Below are 24,580 nucleotides of genomic sequence, written 5' to 3' on the forward strand. Positions count from 1 at the left end.
AAAAGGATATTCTCTCTCTCAAAACAGTAGGGTTGGCAAATCACAGGAATAGCCCAATACTGAGAGTCCCCTGATATTGCAGTGTACTGCCCAGTACAATCAATCAGACTCGGTTGCTTTCAAACATGATATCTTGCTGAGTTACCTGAAAGGTCTGGTAAAATATTTAGTCTGCATTGCTGCTTGGACAATTAAATGAATAATGAGATGCCCTGGCTCCTAATAAGTAATCCTGTCAGAAAAATAAGGCCAGTGATTTGAAAAAGAGCCGTGGGGACTTTGGGGGAGGGGGTATTAACTCATAAACTGTTTGGCGAAGAGAGGCTGTCACTGAATGGGCATGCGAGTAAATCTCCTGTGAAAACATTCAGTGGATGTGGAACTGAGAAAAGAAATGCATCAATATACTGGGCACAGATATGATTAAAAGCTATCAATACAGAGTTATATTTATAGACTTGTTTGCTATATGAAAGAGAGAATGAGATTTTTTTTTTGTGTGTGTGTGTGTGTGTGCGTGTGTGTGTGTGCGTGCACACGCTTTGAATCCCTAAGAGTTGTTGGGGGAACAGAAGCAACCTGAACAGTTCTTTATCCCTAGTGGTGAGCAAACTTGGTTGGGTGGAAAAAGGTGTCTTGTTTTTTTTTTTCATTTTTTTTCCGTAACATTTTTTGCTTCTGGAGGATATTCCCCATGGGATCATGACAATGGGGAAACTCTGGGGAAAATATCAGAGAAACATCTTTGTCTGCAGGCAAGCGGTAGAACTGGAATTAGAACTCAATTCCTTTGGCTCCCAGGCCCATGTTTTATCCACTTAGCTATTCTGCTTCCCAGACCACTTGTCTGCTGTGTCACCTTGGGCTACTCACATAACTTCTCTGTGCCTCTGTTCCCTCATCTGCAAAATGGAGATTCAATACCTGTTCTCCCTCCTACTTAGCCTGTGAACTCCATGTGGGACATGATTATCTCGTATCTACCCGAGGGCTTAGAACAGTGCTTGGCACATAATAAGCACTTAACAAATACCACAGTTATTATCCATTTGAGGGATGAAGGTAGCTTAGCTCCTCACCCCCACCCCTCCCCACACACACTGTTTTATTTTCCTCCAAATTTCCCTTTTACCAAACATTTTATGCTCTACTTACTAAACTGGCAGATACTCAAAGGAACTCTCTGAAAGCACCCAAATCAAGAAACAAGCACATGGATCACATACACAACCAACATACAGAGACACACTTAGGAAATAATTCCAGACCAGAACACCTAGCACAGAAAAATGTAGAAATTCAGTATGATTAGGAGATGAGAATTCATAAAAGTATTAGAGGAAGGGAACGGGTTTCATCAGGTGGGCACAAAGGTCTCCCGACAGATATTTAAGATGCAAAGTAAAAATACTCAGTAGAAAAACAAAACTGTATTCTTCAGTTCTCCAAGATCTACTCTCTCAACTATAAACAATAAACAGGAAAATGGTAGTTAATATCAGTTGGCAAGATATTACAGACCTGTCCCTATTCTCATTAGTAGTAATAGTATTTATTAAGTGCTTACTTTGAGTGATACATTGTACAGAGTGCTGGGAGGGAATACGTGGATGGTAGTTAGACCCAATCCCTGTTGCACTATATACCTCCTAGCACTTATTTATGTTTTTGAACACCTAAATTCTGTGGGTGAAGCAGTGTAAAATGCTCCACACATACTGTAGGTGTTTATAAACTTTTTTCCAAAGACCTGGAAGGGTTACTGTTCTATGGAGTACATTCCAAATCTATATGTAATTAGAGGTAAGAGTTAATGACTGAGCTATTATCGAATTTGCTATATTTTCCAAGAGTTCACACTTCAATGTTTCACAGTTAACTTATAGTAAAGATATCTCTTAGATTCTCCCATGTCCAAATGATCCTAATATGTCATTTTGAAGTTTAACACTTGTGTAAATTTACAGTTTTTACATCATTTAAAGAAATTAAAAATAAATGTATGCATGCTCTCCAGTTCAGATTCCCAACATTGCTTATTTGTCAATAATAATGATAATTGTGGCATTTGTGAAGCCCTTACTAGGCACTGAACTAAGCACTGGGGTAGATACCAGCAAATTTGAGTGGGACACAGTCCCTTTCCCACATAGGGCTCACAGTCTTCATCCCCATTTTACAGATGAGGTAACTGAGGTACAGAGAATTGAAATGACTTGCCCAAGGCCATACAGCAGACAGGCAGTGGAGCTGGGATTAGACCTAATGACCTGAGTCCCAGGCCCGTGCTTTATCCACTATGCCATGCTGCTCCTCTACTGTGCTGCTCATGTGCTTTACTGTGCCTGCAGTAATTAATGATTCTCCTGAACTACAGTGCAGACATGTTAATATTCCTCAAATGGAAAGAAATATTTTTTGTAATTTGAAGTATGTTACACAATTATTTCTTTAACATTGTTACAGGTACTTTACGGTCACGTTATAAGCAATTAACCTTACAATATCGCTAAAATCGGCCTTTTCCTCTCCATTCAAACTGCTTAAAATACAATCACTCCTCCTATCCTGGCTGGATTACTGCATGAGCCTCCTTGCTGACCTCCCAGCCTCCTGCCTCTCCCCACTCTAGTCCATACTTCACTCTGCTGCCCAGATCATTTTTCTACCAAAATATTCAGGCCATATCAGCCCACTCCTCAAAATTGCCCATCCACTTTTGCATCAAACCAAACTCCTCATCTTTGGCTTTAAAACACTCCATTACCTTGCCCCTTCCTACCTCCCCTTGCTACTTTCCTACTACAATCCAGTCCACACACTTTGCTCCTCTAAAGCTAACCTCACTGTGCCTTGATCTCGCCTATTTCACTGCCGACCCCTCGCTCACTTCCTTCCTGAGGCCTGGAACGTCCTCCCTACTCAAATCTGATAGAATTACTCTCCTCTCAAGGCCTTCAAAGCCTTACTGAAGGCACTTCTTCTCCTTCCCTAAGCCCCCCCTTTCCTCTTCTCCCACTATCTTCAGCTTCGCACTGACTTGCTCTGTCTGTTATTTCCCCCCCTTCCAGCCCCACAGCACTTATGTATATATCCGTAATTTATTTAAATTGATGTCTGTCTCCCTAGCCCCTCCCCCCTGCCAGATTATAAGCTTGCTGTGGGCAGGGAATTGTATTCACCCAAGCACTTAGTACAGTGCTCTGTACAGAGAAGCAGCGTGGCTCAGTGGAAAGAGCACGGGCTTTGGAGTCAGAGGTCATGGGTTCGAATCCCAGCTCGGCCACTTGCCAGCTGTGTGACTGTGGGCAAGTCACTTCACTTCTCGGTGCCTCAGTTACCTCATCTGTAAAATGGGGATGAAGACTGTGAGCCCCACGTGGGACAACCTGATTCCCCTGTGTCTACCCCAGCGCTTAGAACAGTGCTCGGCACATAGTAAGCGCTTAACAAATACCAACATTATTATTATTATTGCTCTGCACACAGTAAGTGCTCAGTGAATGCAATTAAATGAATGAGTGAATATTGCAAAGTTTCACTTTGTGTTGAAGAGGAACTAGAGTTGCCTTCTCTATTTAGTTGTAGTAAATAAAGACAGTTTTGCTGAAATGCTAGTTAGGACTATTTTAGGAGAAGAGATTACGATGTCTGTGATTTTACTCTTGGCTTTCCTAATTGTCTGCACTGTATTTGTTATGGAAAAATGTTAAAAAGAGTCTTTATATTCATTATGTTCCTAATGAATATAAACAGAATGAATCAGTCCCACAATATGAGGAGGAGGCATCATTATTGATAACCGAAATGTACATTTTAAGGCATGAAACAAACAAAATTCCAACCTGCAACCTTAATACTAGAGGCAATGAGCGCATTAATTGGCAAAATATTGAGTGTATAAACTGAACTTGCTTTGCCGTAACCTTATTTTGCTCTCAAGAAAGAAGGCCCATTTAAAGAAAAAAAAGCCACTTTTAAAATTGAAAGTACATTGAATGGGACACCAGCTTTTCTATGGTACTGAAACAGCAGGGTGGTTTTACTCTGTAGAGAAAAGTAGAACATGATAGAACAAATAACCCATAAGGTTTGCATCTTAATTACAAGGAAGATTTTGGAATTTGAAAACAGAGAATGCAGAGAATGCAAAACCTAATTTTACTATTCCTCAGACACCAACCACATGGTGTTTGACATTAAACCAGAATGTGCGCAGCAATAACCACTACTCAGGTGATGTTTTTTTCTGCAGATTTTGTTACACATCCTTCTTGTTAAGCAGTTGAAGATGATCCCATTTCCCTTTTGTTTATCCTCCTACTTTGCCAAATAGCACAAGTGCATAATACAAAGAATTGAGAATGCTGTTTTCCAAAAATTAATACCTGAACAAATATGGGATATCGGTGCTATGAAAAGTGATCAAGGTTAGTCAACCTATGCAAATCATCTGATAATTAAGGCATAAAAATCAAATTTAGCCTGAATTACCCAGTTAGTTCACTGACTAGATATATAGGATTTTCTGGGAAAAGAGTTAAAAAGAGTCCTACCCTCATTTTACAGACTCCTTTAACAGCAAATTTTGGTGTCTGATCCTTTCCCCAAGCCTGACTTAAAGCTCATAGGAGTGGAAAGCAGCTGGTTCACTATGCTCAGTAAAATTAGCTTTCACACATTTGAGCATCATGAAATAACCACTCAGGCTTATAGTCTAGAGAAATACTTCTGGTTCCTTTATTTTTTCTGATAGAACTACACCTTTAAACACGTCCTAACAGACATGATTTATTCATACCTCTCAATACCACCATCCACATATTCAGTCATATTTATTGAGTGCTTACTGTGTGCAAAACACTGTACTAAGCACTTGGGGGACAGTACTAAAAAACAACAAAGTGTCATGGGTTCAAATCCTGACTCAGCTGCTTGTCAGCTGTGTGACTTTGGGCAAGTCACTTAACTTCTCTGTGCCTCAGTTATCTCATCTGTAAAATGGGGATTAAGATTGTGAGCCCCACCTGGGACCTTGTATCCTCTCCAGTGCTTAGAACAGTGCTTTGCACATAGTAAGCACTTAACAAATGCCATCATTATTATTTCTGCCCACAACGAGTTCACAGTCTAGAGAGGGAACCAGACATTAATATAAATAAATAAAATTCGGATATATACGGATACATATTTGCTGTGGGGATGGGAGGGAGGATGAATGAAGGAGCAACTAGAAGAGAGTGGGAGAATAGGAGAGGAGGACTTAGGGAAAGCTTCTTGGAGGAGGTGTCCCTTCAATAAGGTTTTGAAGTGGGGAAGATACGTAAAATCTTAAATGTTTCTCTTCCTGCCTTCCATACACATGTCTCTGCATGAGAGTTTATAGAGTAATGGAATTAAACTTCCTGATTTTATGGCATTGAAAAATGGCTTATTTTTCAGCTAAGGAATTTCTAGAATGATTGCGTTCATGTTTGATTAACCAAGTGACAGACCAGACAGTTCTTTCATCAGATTGCACCTTTGAGGCTGGGGCTATTATTAATGTCTCTTCCTACTCTCCCCATTCCAAAGTAATTAAAGAAGAGTCTGCATTGCAGTAACAGCTGGGCACTATCCAGCTTGGCGATTTGCGTTGCCTTCCCATAGCGAACGGAAGAGGGTGGTCAGATTCTTGTTTCTCGGAAAGAATTTACAAAATAATAAGAGAGCCTAATGAATTGTGTGGCAGGAACAGTGTGCATTCATTGAGGTAATAGCCAAGGACATATAGTTGCCAGAAAAATATTTAGGGAAGAAAGCAGTGTTCACTGGGGCAAGAATTTAGTTTGAAACTTTGGGGGGATATTTGTTACTCATAATGTATTCTGCTCATGTGGAAAAAAATTTCCCTTTGGCTAGAAAACTAACTAATCATCACATTTTGTTTTATTGATATGTACCTCTTAGGTTTGAAGGGGCTTTTGTTGCATTTTTCTAGCAACTTAATTTTATTATTAGCGTTCGCACATCATTATCAGGTCTTGACAGATATCAACTCTATTTGGAACTTAGTTGAATTATTGGAAGACACCTCTACCAGTTTATTGAACAGTAACTTCTCTAGAGGACAAAAAGGTTGTTTCTTGTACGGATAGTTAAATTAAATCTGTACATGAGCTACCTACGATAAAGCCCATCTATTCCTGCTCTCATTTGCTAGAAGATGTAGAAAGAACTACTTACAAAAGTTCTTTCCAACCACATTTAAATCAACTGGTGCTTTGTATTAAAATACTCTGTCATGCTTTACAAAGAATAAAATTTAAATGAAAAATTTGAATAGTGAAAAAAAATCCCTGCTACAGCTTATTTTTTTTTAAATTAAAAAAAAATCAGGTTAAAAATATTTTTCTGGCAGATATTGTTGAGAAATCTGAGGGCCACTTACATACAATACCTGCATCCTGCTAATGGGTTTAATCCTTTTAAAAAAAAGTACAGTTGCAATTTTAAATACTGGAGTCAATTAGAAATTTTATCTCAGCTCTGAGACAAGGAATATGGGGTAAATAATTATAAAAAAAACTGTGATGTGAATCTTCTTTGACTCTTTTCACAACCTAGCAGGAGTGTGTGTGTGTGTGTGTGTATGTATGTGTGTTCCACTCTTTTTTTGTTTTTAACTAACGATCATAAAGTGTACATTGAGGTGAGGTACTAATCAAAAATTCACTTAGGGTTCCTGATAAGGAACTAAATTAATGCTGTCAAAGATGAGAGAAGCAAAAATCATTTTTGTAAAGCACAAATGTGCTAAAGTGTTTATAAAAACATTCTTAATATAAAGAAACAACACTTAAAATATAATTGGTATCCTGGAAAATAATACTCAGAAATCTTTAAAATTAATTCCAATAGTCCAGTAGCTGAGAAGAGCTGCCCTTCAGGTTTGAAGACTTCTCTGTGCCCCAGTTTCCTCATCTGTAAAATGGGAATTCCATATCTGTTCTCCCTCCAAGTAAAATGTGAACCCTGTGTGGGAGAGGGACTGTGTCCGACCTAATTAACTTATATCTACCCCAGTGTTTAGTTCAGGGGTTGGCACATAGTACCAAATACCAAAGTACCAATTCCACGTGCCAAATACTTAACAAATATCACAATTCTTATTTTTTTTCCTAATTATATCATTTATTAAGCCCTCACTATATGGAGAGCACTGAACTAAGTGCTGGGAGAAAGTTCAAAGGTGGGAATTAGACATGGTTCTTTTCCCTTTTGGGGATCACAATCAAAATAAGATTTGTTAGAGAAGCAGCAAGGGCTTTAGTGGCAAGAACACAGGGCTGGGAGTCCGGAGATCTGGGTTCTAATATGGACTCTGTCACTTCCTCACTGTGTGATGTTGGGTAAGTAACTTTACTTCTCTGGACCTCAGTTTCCTCATCTGTAAAATGAGGATTAAATATCTGCTCTCGCCTTTTGACTGTGAGTCCACTGTGGATCAAGGTTTTGCCTGATATGATTACTATATTTATCCCAGTGCTTAGTACAGTTCTTGATGTGAAATAAGCACTTAACAAATACCACAATTATACATTAGCATTATACATCTTGGGAAAGTACAGTATAATAGAGCTGGTAGACAGGATCCTTGCCCTCAAGAAGCTAACATTCTAACAGTGGGGGAGCATGGCACTTGAGGCCCTGTTTTCCCAATATTCTTGATGGTGAGTCTTCCAAAGACCACACTGCCTTTATTATTCTGTTTGCTATCTTTTTATCTTTCTATTTTTCTTTGAACAATGTACTACCTAGTGAGTAGAATTCAATGACTGCTTTAATTTCTGTGTTGCCATGAAAACCTTTGCTTATGTGTAGAGGTTCTAGGGTATAGATCAGTACACTACTTCCATTTTTTTCAAAATTATGGTCAAATCAGGAGTGCCTGGCGCATAGTAATTGCTTAACAAATAACATTTGGGAAAAAAAAAGAATAGTTGAATGGGACCAGATTTATCCTAACGTCCAATGTCCCTCAGATAGGAATTGGGAAAGGATCAGGCAAGGTTCCTTCAACTCTAACTTTACAAACTTTTCTGCCAAGAGTGAACCTTAGTGTTTTGGTCAGTTTCTTAGGATGGCTGAATTTGCTTAGAAATTTCTGGAGCTCCATTCTGTTGATGACGTCAATTGATTTTTGTATTAAGAGTGGTCTTGGTAGTATTCTTTGCACTGTATCTGTTGTGCTGCAAAGATCCTATCTGCTGTGCCACAATTTGGTGTGAAGCAACCTTGTGATTGAGAAACCACACAATTGTTTGTATTTTTTACAGTCTTTCAGAAGGAGTCTGGCTAGAATGTTGTCAGCTCTAGAAAGTTGTTGTTGTTATCAAGTGCCTTCAAGTTGTTTCCGATTCAGAGCAACTCTGGCTATATTTTCTCCAGAATGTCCTCTCTTCTGCCATAGTCCGTAACCTTGGTAATGATTCTCCGTTATCATTGTTATGGTGTCTATCCATCTAGTTGCTGGTCTGCCTCTTCCACGTTTTCCATGGACTTTACCTAGCATTAGTGTCTTCTCCAGAGAATTTGTCCTCCTGATTGTGTCCAAGTATGCTAATCTAAGTCGAGTCATTTGGCCTTCCAAAGACCACTTTGGCTTTAATTTGCTCCAAGATCCATTTATTTGTTTTTCAGGCAGTCCATGGTATTTGCAAAAGCCTTCTCCAATACCACATTTCAAAAGAATTGATGCTATCTCTGTCTTTTTTTTTCATTGTCCAGCTTTTGGATCCATGTATTGTCACTGGAAACACTACAGAATTGACAGTTTGTATTTTTATGGTAATTGTTACATCAGCACATTTCATGAATTTTTCCAGGCTCTTCATAGCAAATCTTCCTAACATTGGTGTATTTCTTGACTACCAGTTCCTTTACAGATCAATCAATGCCAGGAGAGAAAACTCAACAATTTCAATCCACTTCATCCACTACAAATGTGCTAAAACTTCCAGGGGTCATGATCTTTGTTTTCTTGGAAAGTTAGAAATATCAATAATAATAATTGTGATATTTGTTAAGTGTTTACTATATGATGAGCACTACAGGAGATATCAAATTGTGTCTCTTGTGCATGGGGTTCAAAAATCTAAGGGGAAAGGAAATTAGATATTCAATCCTCATTTTACAGATTAGGAGAAGCAGCATGGCCTAGTGGAAAGATCACAGGCCTGGAGGACATGTGGTCCATTCCCGGCTCTACCACGTGTTTGCTGTGCGATCTTGGACAAGTCACTTAGCTTCTCTGTACTCAAGTTACCGCATCTGTAAAATGGGGATTTAGACTGTAAGCCCCTTGAGGAACATGAACCATTTCCAACCTAATTAGATTGTATCTATCCCAGTGATTAGTACAGTGCTTGGCACATAGGAATTCCTTCACAAATACCATAGAAAAGATTAGGAAACTGAGGTACAGAGAAGTTAAATGACTTGCCCAAGGTGACAAGCAGGTAAGTGGTGGAGCTGAGATTATAAATGTGGTCTCCTGACTCCCAGGGCCATTCTCTTTTTACGCTGCTGCTTCTCCATTTCCCCTGTAGCTTCCAGAGTCAATTCTTTTTCTTCTTGAGGCTCACAGTAAGTGCTCAATAAATACGATTAATAATTATCTTTGAATTCTTGTGGCATTGGTGTAGTCCTCTGGGGATTAGCTCCTCTCCTTATTGGTAGATATCTGCAGGATTACCATCAAGCTGGGCTCTAATTAGAGCATTTTTCAATGTATATCGTGAGGGTCAGCCACTGTAGTTATATTTCATTTCTCTTCCAGGATCACTACATTGAAGAGGTGACTGAAAGATGTTTTCAAGCCTCATTAACGTTCCCTGTACTTGAATTTCAATTAATTTTCACTCATGAACTTCTTCAACCATTTTGTTGCTTTATTAGATCCCTTGACTTGAAATCTTGTTAACTGGAGGAATATCCTTGCTAATGTACTTAGTTTACTTTAACTGCAATCTAAAGCAGTCTAAAGTGCATGCATATCATTGCTTTTTAAATCTTTTGGTTCAGCCTTTTCAGGTATTCCAATGTGCTAAGCCTTTATGAATTCTTTAAATATTATGATTCTTCTGAAATATCACTGTTGTGTTTACCACTTGGATAAGCCTTCCATGGTAAATTACTGGGGGGATTAAAATAGTCTGAAAGCAAGGCATGGTAGCTGTATGTTAGCCAAAAATATTAGGTGTAGGTATACCGTTGTTTCATTCCTTTTGCAAACTCTCTTTGAATTAACCCTGAGACAGAGATTCTTTGGAATCACTTGAATCAAATTACTTGCATTTCCACGTGTCACTTGTACTCAATCCGGGCCTCAAATTTAGGACCAACCTAGCAATCCCTACCTCCAAAATGGGATGGTTGTGAGGGCACCAGCAACCTTACTCTGAAAGCATTTTGGAAATAAAAGTTCTATATAAAGTCAAGGTATCAATTGCTTGTGTCTATCCCAGCACTTAGTACAATGCCGGGCACATAGTCAGCACTTAATAAATACCACAATTATTAGTAGTAGCAGTATTAGTATGAATTAATCAATGGTACTTTTTGGTCTCTTACTTTCTGCAGACTGTTCTAAGTAAACACAAGGGAGAGAACGACATATTTAGTGGACTTATCCCTGCCTTCAAAGGGCCTATCTAACAGGGGACTTGGATGGTAAAATAATTTACAGGCTGGGGAAAACAATGGATTACAGAGATATATATGTAATTTTAATGCGGTGTGAGCGCACAAGTATTTAGGTAATGAAGAATATTTGGAGTGACAGTAGCAGATGGGGAAGTGAGAGAATAGGTGATAAAAAGAAGGATTAATCAGGAAAAGCCTCCTGGAGGAGACATAATTTCAGTAGAACCTTGAAGAGGAGGAAAACAGAGGAAGTTCTGGGCAGAAATGAAGGAGAGACCAAGAGGACAGTCTCAAGATAGGAATGAAGCAAAATGAGTAGGTTGGCTTGAGAGGAAGCCAGCAAATATAAGACAATGTTTTACTCTATGATTTTGTCTATAAGAGCTAATAGTAGGGCACAGAAATTGAGTTCTAATGCCCTCATCTTGCCAACCCCAATTAAAAATTTTTTACAAAGCCTTGATGAGCCTAAGTTTACTACCACCAAACCTAGTGCTTACTCTTTTTGTAAATGGAAAAGTGGAATAGTTTATTTGAAGAAATACACAACAAATCCACCAAAGAAGTAACTGCTCTTGGCTATGTTTTCGAGGTATCAGCTAGAACATAAGCAAGAGAATGATTTGAGAAATATAGCCAGAAGAGAATAAGACTTATGTGAACATTTTTATAAATGCATCACACTATGAATTTATTTTAAATAACTTAAATATGTTTCATGACAACATTCATCTTAATTTAGTATGGACTGTCAAAATATTTCTTCATCTGCTTCAAGGGCATGCAACTTTGGTATAAGAGTGTTGAAATATGGTCAGTTGAAATGACAGCTCACAGTATGAATGTAATATATTATGGCTGATTTGATCATCTGAGATAAATAAACATTGACTTGGAAATTCTTATTCCTCCAGTATTCTGTTTGGGAAAGTATATATTTAGATTAAAAAGTGTGGAGAAATTTCGTGTGTGTGTAAGTGGCATGCCTAGTGGAAAGAGCACATGTCTGGGAATCGGACTTGGATTCTAATTATGGTTCCACCACTTGCCTTTAAGCTCATTGTGGGCAGGGAATGTCTATCACTGTGTAATAATGTACTCTCCCAAGTGTGTAGAGAAGCAGTGTGGCTCAGTGGAAAGAGCACGGGCTTTGGAGTCAGGACTCATGAGTTCGAATCCCAGCTCTGCCACTTGTCGGCTGTGTGACTGTGGGCAAGTCACTTAACTTCTCTGTGCCTCAGTTCCCTCATCTGTAAAATGGGGATTAAGACTGTGAGCCCCACGTGGGACAACCTGATTCCCCTATGTCTACCCCAGCGCTTAGAACAGTGCTCAGCACATAGTAAGCGCTTAACAAATACCAACATTATTATTATTAGTACAGTGTTCTGCACATAACTGCTCAATAAATATGATCGATTAATTGTCGTGTGACCTTAGGCAAGTCACTTCTTTGTGCCTCAAGTTACCTCATCTTTAAAATAGGGTTTAAATTCTCTTCCCTCCTCCTTAAACTGAAAGTCCTGTGTGGAACAGGGACTGTGTCCAACCTGATTAGCTTGTATCTACCCCGGCACTTTTTTTTTACAGTTCCTGGCACATTATAAGCACTTAACAAATACTTATAAAAATTAACTAAGTACTTAAGGTTACTAAATCTAATGACCCAGGCTACCCGATAAACAATAGCTTGAGATTGTAATTTAGGTGAGGTATTCTAGTGGAAAGTTTTTGTAGACAGAATTGGATTATTTGATTCTAACAACAACAAAAAAATCTTAAACATTGATTTCTGCCTCCACATTGTTTATCAACAAGAAGCTACAGAGATGCTGTAGCATTTGGACTACAAAGAACTCAACCTGGGAAAAGTCAAAGAATTGAGGTAATTTTTACAACAGTGAAAAACAGAGGGTGGAATTGGTCTCCATATTATGTCTCTGCTGCCAGCATCTGAATGAGACTGTATCTGGTTCCTTCCAACAGTGCTCATTCTCTTTGACATTGTGAGTGTTAGCCCTGAAATTGAACATAGGGCATCCAACACAAATACTGAAAATTCAAGCCATTATTTTAAAGGAGAAAAGCGGTAAACATGATTAGATCTATGTCAGCAAATGTTACCTTGGTTGCAGCATCAAAGCAGACGAATCCCATGCCAAAATCAATGGTAAGTCCCATAAGATGACTTTCCAACACACAAGCATAGGTCTTACACTAGAAAGATCAGAAAATATTGTTATTTTCCACAAGATCCAATGGGATTATGGTGCCCTTTTTCACCCAAATTGCTATTCAAGAGCTTTGTCTTATTACCTAGACACCCTAACTCATGGATTTATGTTATCAGCACTCTCAATCTTTACTGATAATTTTTAGAATAATCATAATATTAGTGGTATTTTTTAAACACTGGGGTAAAAAAAACAAACATATCAGACACAGTCCATGTCCCACATGGGCTCACAGTCTAAAGGGGAAGGAAAACAGATATATAGTCTTCATTTTACAGATGAGGAAACTGATAAACTAGATCACACAACGGGTAAGTACAGGAGCTGGGAATAGAGCCCAGGTTTCCTGACTCCCATTCCTGTACTCTTTCTGCTAGACTGCATTAAGATCTTGCTGAAATCCTTGCTCTGAATTTATACAATAGCAAAGAATCTTTCAAAAATCCTTGCAAAGGAATTTTACAAACTTCATGACTTCTGGGTCACCTGATCAAAGTTCTGCAGTTGAATCATAAATCTCACTATCACTATAGAGGGCTCCCTTGTAGCTTTTGAACTTGATATTTACTTAGGTGATAATATAATTGCATTAGCTGGGGAGAAACCAAGTATCACATTTTATTTTTTAAAAGAGTTTTCCTACTAAACACTCATTGCAGTATCATAGATCCAACTTCTGCCGTTTGCATCATCCATTATAAACCTCACTGAGGTTCTCAGAAAATGGTACACCGGGAACTCAAGATCATTTTTTACACTGTAGTATAAATTCAAATGATTATAATAGTTCCATTCACCTGAAACCCAAACTGTTAAATTTTACATCAATGTGTGTGCTGATGTTTTCAGCTCTTTTCTAGGCTCCGCTGACTTTGGGTCAACTTTGTCCTAAATTCTTCCTATTCTTAGACCTTAATGTCTCTTTAATATGTAGGACAGTGTAAAGAATGGGTATTAAGTAGTGCTCGTAAGCAGAATGATGTATTATTGCATCAGTGGACCAGCTGGTTTATTTGCATTTAAATATGATCTTTTGCCAGAATCTTGACTATGATAAATACCCATTAATATTTTATATAACAAATAGCAAAGTGCCCTTCAAGATCCACTGTAGTTTGTGCTTTTGGATCTGCATTACCAGTCTCTATGTTACATCTCCTTAGTGGCTTGCATTCTCTAAAAGTCTCAAAATGATACAGAATAAACTCCAACTGAGTTGATCCGCTGCTATCTTAAAAATCACATTAAAGCCTGGATTCAGGACCTTCAGGATTGAGAATGCTTGCCTTCTTCAGACCTTCCAACACCAGACTCACCATCCCCTGTTCACCTCATTACAAAAGGGCAAAGCATAAACAACAGTTTATGCTAAGAATGTTAAGCCGTCATGAGTAATGGTCATAGTTTCTATTGGGGCCAAAATCCTATTCTGAGTGAATTACTGTCCCTTCCCTGATACACATCAAATATTAAATAAATAAAATATCACTTACAATGCATATTAGTTTTAAAGTATTGGTAGACTTTATGTGGCAATAATATAAAGCTAAGAATTAAACTACCCTAAGGTAATTCTTGGAGACTGATATTGCAGGTAGAAATTCCGGGGAAAAGGATAGCTACTGTTCCTGTAAAATCACTTTACTGGTTCAAAGTTTTTAGGATTTTTAGCAAGTTTACATATTTAGGTATTTTACCTACTGACATGAGCAGATTGTGAAGTACAAGAACCTAGCTATTTTCCATGTAAAATTCAAGTATTGACCTTGTCTGTGTACATTCCCTCAGGTTTAAAATATGAACAGTGAAAAAGAAGGTACAACAGATATGGACTTAAAGATAAGTAGACAATAAATGTACTCTGAACCTCTAGTAAAACTCCTATTAGACATGAAGAAACACCATCATAGATTTATAAAAAAATATTAGTTTCTTTAGTTTTCCTCTTTGGATTACCAATGGAACTTTCTCTTTCTTCACCTTTCATTTCTCTAGAAACTTTATTGGAAGTAGTTTAATTGTAAGGAAAGAAATGTTGTGGAGAAAAGATTATTGTCAGGAATACGTATTCAAGTGTTTTTAAATCCACTCTGTAGCATAGGTATATTCGAGAGCCAAGTTTGATTACTGATTTCTCAAGGCAATATATAAAATCTTGTAAAATGTATGATGCTCGAAGTAAAAAGCCATTAAATATTTCTTTGTTGACTTCCAGTGCACAGAATCTTCAATTGGCTCTGTGAATAATTTGCCATATAGGTAACAGGGAGAGTCCAAAGCATTGCACTGCTTAAAATTTAAGTTTGGGAAATACATAGCATAGATCAAAATAATTATTCAAATTTCTGAAGAATAATGAAAAAAACACCCATTTGGCAGTTTTGAGATTAGATCCCTTTATCTTTTATGGATAATTAGCAAATGAAGATGAATCGAAGCAATGAAGAAGACCTACATAGATGAAAATTATACAGTCTGGGAAAAAAAGAATCAAGTAATTGTATTTGAGAGCTTGCCTCTGTGTAAAGCACGATACTAAATGCTTGAAAATGTATGATAGTAGACATGATCCTTGCTCTTAAGGCACTCAGAATTTAGCTGGGGTGACAGGCACTAAAGTATATTAAAAGTAGGGAGAAGCACCAGAGTTTATAGTTAACTACATGAGTGCATAGTGAGTAGGACGAAAGTACATAGGTGATTTGAAGTGTAGGGGTATTTTATAGTTTAATATTTTAAATGTATCAAAATAAGGTTTTTGGGAAACCATTTATTTGGAAAAAAATAGTTATGCGAGATCATTTGCATCATGGGGGTATCAGTTTGTTCCCTATATTTAAGTTACATTCTATGTAGTGCCTAACAAATTGTTGTCATTCCTTGCTAATTCCTAATAAATTTTATCTCAGGTGCTTGAACAGATGGGTAGAGTCATGAGATGTAGAATAAAAACTAGTAACCAAGCCAATAAAACCTGGGCATAAAATCAATATATGTATTGACACCACCCTGGTGGAATACACTTGAACAAATGAATGAGTTTTAAACACAACTTCTTATTTAAAATGATGATGTAACTATGGCCTCCCGTTTGCATTGTTCTTTGTTTAAGCCCTTTGTTGTTGTTTAGAGTAAAAAGAAAAAAAGAATCAGGCTACAATCAAACTTAGTGAAAGGCTTCTCATAAGGGAACAAACATAATCTCTTTTTCAGGAGCTCAGAAATTGCCAGATTGTCTCAGTGAGAAGTCAAGAATTCTGGGAAGCCCATTCATCCTCCCTCTCCCCTTCGCCCCTGCCACGATCATCATCAAATAACATCTATTAATGCCCATCTGTGCATTACGTCTTTCAGACCAGGTGGAAACTGTTATTTAGAACAGAAGGAAAATTGCATCTCATTTCTCACTCTGATAATAAAAATTCTCAACTACCCCAGAAACATGAGTTAAAAAATCATCCTTCCTCCCTCGGCAGTTCTTAGAAGGCCACATGAGGCCAAAGGAGAGACGCACGGGGCAAATGCCTATGGGTCGGCCATCCTTGGCTTCCTGAGGATTGCACTGGTTATGGAAGGTCAGGTGTCCACTACCTCACTGGTCCTTTGTTCCTCCCCCTCCACTTTCACCACCTCCCAAACCCATTTTAACTCTTCAGGCCGTCTGCCAATGACATGCTGCTGAACACTAGTTCATTATTAGTGATTTATCACGGATGCTTCTTTTGAATGAATTTGCAAGTGAAAAGAGAGTTCATTAGTACAAGGGAGGGCCTTCGAGTATGGACTTAGGAGTCAGAGGACACGAGTCCCAGCTCTGCCACTGACCTGCTGGGTAATTTTGGGCAAATCACCTAACTTTTCTATGTCTCCATCTCCCCATCTGCAAAACTGCAACTATCTGTCTTTCCCTACAGCACAGGGATGTTGGGAGGTCCAAAGTGACATAAGTAATGTGGAAGGGCTGGAAATAAAACTGCAGTATATTATTTCAAGATATTTTCATGTTACCTCTGAATCCTTCTTTCTCTTTATGTCTAATAATGTCCTTTGTAACCACATTTCAGAAACTGACTTGTAGTTATTTAACATTAGCATGCAGAGAGATGTATTTTTTTAATATGACTAGGTCAATCTCCAAAGAAATAGAATATAAAATGAACCAGGTTTTTTGCGGATTCATGGACGGTGGACAATGTTGGCTACCCAATCTGTCTTACCAACCACTCCTCCTTCCCCCAAATACCCTCCCCCAGGAAAAAAACCTCTCACCTAACAACACAAAGGACAGTTGTTTGTACAAATATACAGACTACATAGTGAGTGCCCACATAAATACATTTCAGATGACTATCAGATGAATACTTTTGTATTTTTTTAAATAAATTATTCCAATTGTTTCCACAAAGCAAAGTGGATAGAGCCCAGGCCCAGCAGTCAGAAGGACCTGGATTCTAATGGGAATTAGGACTGTGAGCCCTGTGTGGGACAGGGACTCTGTCCAAAGTGATTTGGCCCAGTGCTTAGTACAATGCCTGGTACATAGCAAGCGCTTTTAAAAAAAACCACACAATTATTACAGTGAATGGCTCATAGTAAGTGCTTTACAAATACAACAATTACTATTATTATAGCAGGGCAATCTACAATATGAACTTCATCTTCCTCTATTGAATCTTTAATTCCTCTCTTTTAGAATATGTGGGCAATTAAATCATGATATAATGAAGCTTTTGTATAGTCTCCTCGATCTTGCCTTATATATACTTAATTGAAAATAAGTCCCATAATGAATTTAATAGGGTCTCACCTGTATCCGTTCAACTTCTAAGAAAGTTGCTGTTTGGAAGGCTTTTTCCCATAGGGTTAGGTCACATTCCAATTCCACTGAAAAATAGAGGTCCTCTCCAGATTCAGATTGCACACCAAAGCAGTGTTTTCGACGGTCCAGTAGATCACTGTCCTGATGAAAACCTGAAGTTATATAATCTGGCATACATTGATTAATATCTCTTACCTACTCATGCTTTAAAATTAATCAGTAAAGAGGCAATGTATCCAAAGAGAGAAATTCTAAACAGGAACCGCAAGGCAGAATTCAGGAAATGGTGTATAAAAGAAAGATATATACTTCAAGGCAGAAATTCAAAGTACCACTCTTAATTAAACCTAGCCCTCTGAAGAAGCAGCATGGCCTAGTGCATAGAGCATATGCCTTGGAATCAGAAGGACCTGGGTTCTACTCCCAGGTCTGCCATTAGTCTGCTGTGTGACCTTGAGCAAGTCACTTCACTTCTCTTTGCCTCAGTCACCTCATCTATAAAATGGGGATTAAGAATGTGAGCCCCATGTGGGACAGGGGCTGTGTCCAACCTGATTAGTCTTTTATCTACCCCAGCATTTAGAACAATGCTTGACACAAAGTAATTGCTTCACAAATACCACCATTAAGAATCCTTCCCTGCATTTCCATGCAGCCTGATCAGATGGCAGGGGAGAAAAACAAGCTCTAATGGCAAATTAAAGTCAAAATGCCTAAAAATGAATTGCTGAAGACTCCAGAGATTGATATCGGTCCAGCTAACAGTAGCCATATCTAATGATTTGATGATATAATGATAGGGCCGGGATGAACTTCGAATTTCTAGAATATCCATTTAGACAATTTAGAGCAGCAAAGCAAGCAATCCTGATTGTGAAAGTGAGAGGGATTTGAGGTGTCATCCCCTTCCTCTGAAGTGTCTCTCTCACTATGGAAACAATCCAGGCTAGCTTGGCTGAGACCCTGCCTCACATGAAGGTATAGAAAAGGGGTGAGCAAAATCTGGGATGATCCAGATCTGGCCCTCTGATTGATTTACTCAGGTCCTGGCCTTAGAGTAGCTGTTTCCTTTTCCTCTTACCTCAGTCTCTCCACACTCTAAAGTGGCTCTGGGGTGGCCAGGAGATGCTCCTTTGGCAGTGGCTAAAGTTCTGGCTTTCAGCTGGCCCAGGGTCTCTCTCTTTACAAATTAATCACCAAATAGTTTATTGGTGCATCCCTCAACAGGTTAGCAAAGCTCATTAACTGTTCCTCCAGCCCAAATAATAGACTATCTGTGATTCATTGTAACCCAGTAATTACCTGCCTTTCTCGCAAGCTCATGAAATATCCAGCTATTCCTCATTTTTCAAGTAAAGTTATGGCAGCAGGAATATGGACAGTATACAGGCCTGGGAGTCAAAAAGACCTGGGTTCAAAATCCGGCTTCGCCGCTTCTCTGCTGTGTGATTTTGGGTGAGTCAATTAACTTCTCTGTGCCTCAGTTACCTTATCTGAAAAATGGGACTTTAGACTGGGAGTCCTATATGGAACAGGGACTATGTCCAGCTTGATTATCTTGTATCGACCCCAATGCTTAGTACAATGCCTAACATATAGTAAACATGTAACAAATACCACGATTATTATGATTAATTGATTTCTTAAGTTTCTAAAACCTAGTCCCCAATAGACTACAGTTTTCTTGGGTTTTTTAAATGGCATTTGTTAAGCACTTACTATGGGCCAGGCACTGTACTAAGTGCTGTGGTAGATACCAGATAATCAGGTTGGACACAGTCCACGTTCCACCTGGGGCTCACAGTCTAAATCTCCATTTTACAGGTGAGATAACTGAGGCAAAGAGAAGTAAAATGACTTGCCAAAGGTCATACAGCAGGCAAGTGGCACATCAGGATTAGAAGCCAAGTCCTTTAGACTCCCAAGTATGTGTCCTATCCACTAAGACATTCTGCTTTTCAACAGTAAGTTTGCGATGGAACCCATGCACCACTTTTGAGTTTGACCATCAATTCTTACTTACCTCCATTTTCAAGGCTTAGGAGCTTGGAATGGAAAATGGTAATAAATAGCATTTGAGCTATTTCAAAACCACACAAATAGGGCTGAAGATCCTTTATTGGGGTGTACAATGTCTCCAAGGATGTACCACCAAGCAGGATTATATCTCTCTCAAACTACTACATTGCAAGCTACTCCTTTCGTTGTCTAGTCCTAGGATTCAGTTAATACTAACAAATGACAACTCAGGAGTGTGTTTCTTATATTAAGATAATTTATTCATTAACTTTCTCCCAGTTGTTTTTTGCTTAAATCTGTTGCCCCTTAAATAATCCTTTTCATTTCTGATTCTTACTTCTTTCAATCTTCATTTATTTTTAAAAACATGCCAAATTGCTACCTTGGGAAAATGTAATTAATGTGTTGTACACCAATTTCCCTCCCTCCTGGCCACACATGTGCAGATTAATGACCATGTGAAATAGGATTGGATTCCACATTAATTTCTGAAGGATTCTGCTGGACACTGGCCATTTACAGTAGCCACCCTCTGCCAGCTTCAAACTCATGTGTCAGAGCAAAACATTTTCAAATCATTTTTCAAGTGACACTGCATGAATGCCTAACACAAATATCCATGTTTTTAAGGTTAGAATAAACTGAGGGACACGCAATCCTACACCCATTTTATCTACTACATTGTAAACTCCTTGAGGACAAAGCTCATTTCTTTCAACTCTATTACACTGTGAACTCTCCCAAGCTCTCAGTACAGTGCTCTACAGATAGTAAGTGCTCAATTAATATCATTGCCAGATTAATTATCTAGGACCATTAAAACTATGTAGTGAATATTTCACTCTCTCTCCCTCCAACAACATGCCACACTAATCCTTGTGGATTCTGATTTTTTTTTTTTTGGCTTAAACCAAAATCAAATGTCTTTCTACACATATTGCTTAGACTTCTCTCCAATCCTGTGGGACTTGTTAAGTGCTCATTACTACCAAACACTGTACTAAGCACTGAAGTAGATACAAGATAATCAGATAGGACTGAGTCCCTGTCCTACATGGGGCTCACATTCTATGTAGGAGGGAGTAGGATTTAATCCCTGTTTTAAAGATGAGATAACTGAGGCACAGAGAAGTTAGGTGAACTTGACAATGTCACACAGCAAATGATGAAGCTGGGAGTAGAACCTAGATCCTCTGACTCCGAGGACTGTGCTCTTTCCACTACACCATGCTGCTTCCCATATCTCTTGGCCCCACTTGTGGTCTCCAGTAGCTTCGAGTATGATTTCTTCTAGATATGAGTCTGGTTCAATTTAAGAAAATTTGCTGTGTCTCTGTTGGTTTCCTCTCTAGCTTTTGTTCCAGTTCATGCTCAGTGTCTTTAGAGTTCATGCTCATTAGGTTTATTGGGAAGCTCAAGAAACAACAATTACAATGCCTCATTTTGCAGTGTTTCCCAAAACTTACATGCAGGCCACCATCAACACAATAGAGAAGTTGTCATATGTAGCTAGGGCTGGTTGAGGGGTCATATTTACTTACCCCTATTAGTTCTTTTATCAAAATATTTTAATTTTTATTGAATAGTAGGGTCACCTAAAGGAAAGAATATAGGCCTGGGAGTCAGGAAACTTGGTTTCCATTCCTGGTTCTGCCACTTGCCAACTGTGTAATAATAATAATGGTGGTATTTATTAAGCGCTTACTATGTGCAAAGCACTGTTCTGAGTTCTGGGGGGGATACTAGCTGCTGCCATTTTGGTAGAAGGTGCAGGTTTTGGCAACAGTAGCAAAATGCCTACAGGCAACTGCTGTTGCCAGCTCTAAAGTCATCTTTTCTGGTCCTCCACGTAGGTGAAAGGGACCAGCCAGAGTGACTTCAAAGGTGGACAGAGTGGGCAGCTGCCCAGAAGAGCCTTGTGATGGGAGCTCATAGGCTGTGATCCCCTTGAGGAACAGAATCTGTTTTTAATTCCCACTAGAATACCCTTTTCCAGTGCTTAGTACGGTGCTCTGCACACTCTAAGTACTTAATAAATACTACTACTAGGACTCGTCTCCTCCTCCTCCAGATGTATCCCTTGATTTTACAATCCAGCAACCACCTATCAGATCCCCACACAGTTTCTCTTCCTTCTCACAGAAATGACATGAGAAGAAGGATTTCCCTACCCCACTCTCTTACTAAGATTCACCAGCAAGTCTTAGTTTCCCTTTGAAGTAAAGAATGTGGATGAATATGATGGCTTTCTTTGAGATTTCTAGCTTTCCTGAAATCAGAATTCCCTGGGAAAAGGCAAGATGTCCACATAAATTTGATTGGAAGGTAAAGAGATCCGCGGGAAATGATCAAAGCTGAATAGAAAAACAAATGCATATCTTAGGCTAAAATCGGATAGAGGTACTGACAGCTAAGCCAACCCAGACAGTTGGTCATTCAGGGGCCATAAGGAAAGGGGAATTCCACAACCTCCTTCAGTGGCACATTCTGGGAGTCAGCATTACTTGGCTGTGGTTTCTTTTTTTTTTTTCCTTTTTTCTTTCTTTTAGCTTTCAGAGCATTTCTGTGTGTTCTTTTTGTAATGGAGATGTTAATATCTGGCTTTCATCTTCAGTACAACGCGGTTCTGTTGTCAAGGCTAATGGGCCTAATTAATTTACCTTTCCTTCATCAGTGTTTTAATTAGTATTCTTTTTTTTTTACTCACTTCAGGTGCCCACCATGTTTTCCTATTCTCCACAGGTCAGAGTTCCAGGATAAATGCTGACTGAGTTTAATGAACTGATTACCTCAGAGCACTGACAAACTCAATTTAATATAATCCAATAATGCTTGAAATTTAACTACAGAGCTACATTGCTGAACCATTCATCTTGTTATCTACTTTGATTCTTAGACCTCTCACCTAAACCTCTCTTTGCTACCTTTATGTATTCACTATTTGTTTTCCTTCCCCCACACCCTGTGTACTTCCCTGGACTTGATCCCTATTGAATTTCATTCTGCCTGATCTTGACTGCTAGCCAAAGCACTCTTTGGGGTTATGGGATCAAAGCACTTTTAAACTTTATGAATGGTATTTCAAAATCTAGAATATTTCTATGGTCCTCAAAATATAATGCTATCTATTATGAAAGTAGGAGCCTCATCATATAGGCCAGGCCTGCCTCAGCAGATTGAAAACATTTTACTGAATCCTCCCGTGTTTTAGTGGCATTAGAGGTGCCTGATCTCTTCGCCCATTAATGATAGTGTCATTTGATACTAGCTTTTTTTAAAATTGTAATTTAGCATGGAATGTTTGATACATATTAGGTTGAGGTTATGAAGACTCCACAGTTTTGGTGTCGAACTGCATCCTCCTCAAAGAGCATAGTTACTCTGCTACAGCCTCAGTCATAGTGTTATGCTGAGTGTTCATTATGAATCATTCTTATTGGGAAGGAAAAAGGGTTCAGATGGGAGAAAATATATAACAGAGGTCTGAACCTAGGTTCAAGCTCTTTTGAATTTTAGTCTTGTGAGACGTAGCTTTAGTATGTAAATTGCATATTTATTTAAACAAATATAACGGACCTTATTGAATTTGTCAGTTTGCATGGAATGACTGTATTTAACTGTACACATTTGCTCAGTAAATTGAATTCTAAGCTACAAAATTAAAGCATTCAGTAGTTTTCAAAGGAAAGAAATATCACCTCCTAGAGAACAGACTACCTCATCACTGTTATCCTTTTTCAAAGTAAGGGTCTCTCTTCTCTGATTTTATAAATTGAGGTCTAATGTGAGATTACCAGTAGAGCATAACCAAGGATGACACTTGTGCGTTTCGTTGATTTCCATGCCTTTCCTGAAAAATATGAAAAACTATAAGGTGCAAGGTGTCATTGTCAGTTCTTTGAAAGAACAGACTAGAGTGATCTTTGTAATTCCAAACCTTTTACTATATGAAGATTTGCCTGTCCTAAACCAGGGTGTAAATCAGGTATGCATTGTTTTGGAACCTTGCAAAACCGTATTAAGAATGCATGGAATGTCTCAGGAAGTCAGATTTTCATAACGTCTTTCTTTTACTGCATTTATTGAAATAACCCACCTACTCTTTGGAGCTCTTTTGTTTTGTTTTTAAAGTAGAAAGCCAGTGGTTACCATTTTTTGAGGGTTTAGGAGGGTGTAATAATAATAAAAATAATATTTTTGATATTTAATTGCTTATTAGGTGTCAAACCCTTAGAACAGTGCCCCTCTAGACAGTAAGAGGTCTTTATGGGAAGGGACCATGTCTGCTTATTCTGCTTTACTCTCCCAAGCACTTAGCACAGTGCTCTGGACATAGTAAGTGCTCAGGGAATATGATTGATTGCTTAGAACAGTGCTTGATACATATTTAGCACTTAAATTCCATTATAATAACAATTATAATAATAATAGAGAAAACACTCTATTAAGCACTGATATTCAGAATGGACACAGTCTTTGTACAAAATGGAGCTCTCAATCTAAGTAGGAGGGAGAAGAGGTATTTTAAATTCCATTTTACAGATGAGGAACCTGAGGTTCAGAGACATTAAGTAATTGCCCAAGTTCACACAGGAGGTAAATGGTAGCTCTGGAATTAGAACCCAAGTCCTCTGATTTCCAGGCCTGTGCTCTTTCCCCCAGGCCATACCCTTACCTGGGATTTCTGAATAACTGTCCTCACATCTGGAGTTAGACACAAAGAGCCCTGTTAAAACATACAACCTAATTTTTTTAAAACCAGAAACAGTACTTAATCTTTTTTTTTATCATTTTAGCATAGACAAAATCTTGTTTATGCATA

The 24,580-nt window shown here is 38.5% G+C and overlaps 1 protein-coding gene across 3 annotated transcripts in view; it reads right to left on the reverse strand.

The window, feature by feature from the left end:
* SNTG1 (syntrophin gamma 1) overlaps positions 1-24,580 on the reverse strand; it is a 426,064-nt gene that overhangs the window by 27,763 nt on the left and 373,721 nt on the right. For all 3 annotated transcript variants that reach the window (XM_039912673.1, XM_003428461.4, XM_039912672.1), the window contains 2 exons: positions 17,728-17,880; positions 12,811-12,903 (listed from right to left, as the gene is read on the reverse strand). In XM_039912673.1, coding sequence (XP_039768607.1) covers positions 12,811-12,903; positions 17,728-17,880 — 246 coding nt within the window. The remainder of the gene's footprint in view (positions 1-12,810; positions 12,904-17,727; positions 17,881-24,580) is intronic.

This window comes from Ornithorhynchus anatinus, chromosome 7, assembly GCF_004115215.2.
Source record: "Ornithorhynchus anatinus isolate Pmale09 chromosome 7, mOrnAna1.pri.v4, whole genome shotgun sequence".
NCBI classification, from domain to species: Eukaryota; Metazoa; Chordata; class Mammalia; order Monotremata; family Ornithorhynchidae; genus Ornithorhynchus; species Ornithorhynchus anatinus.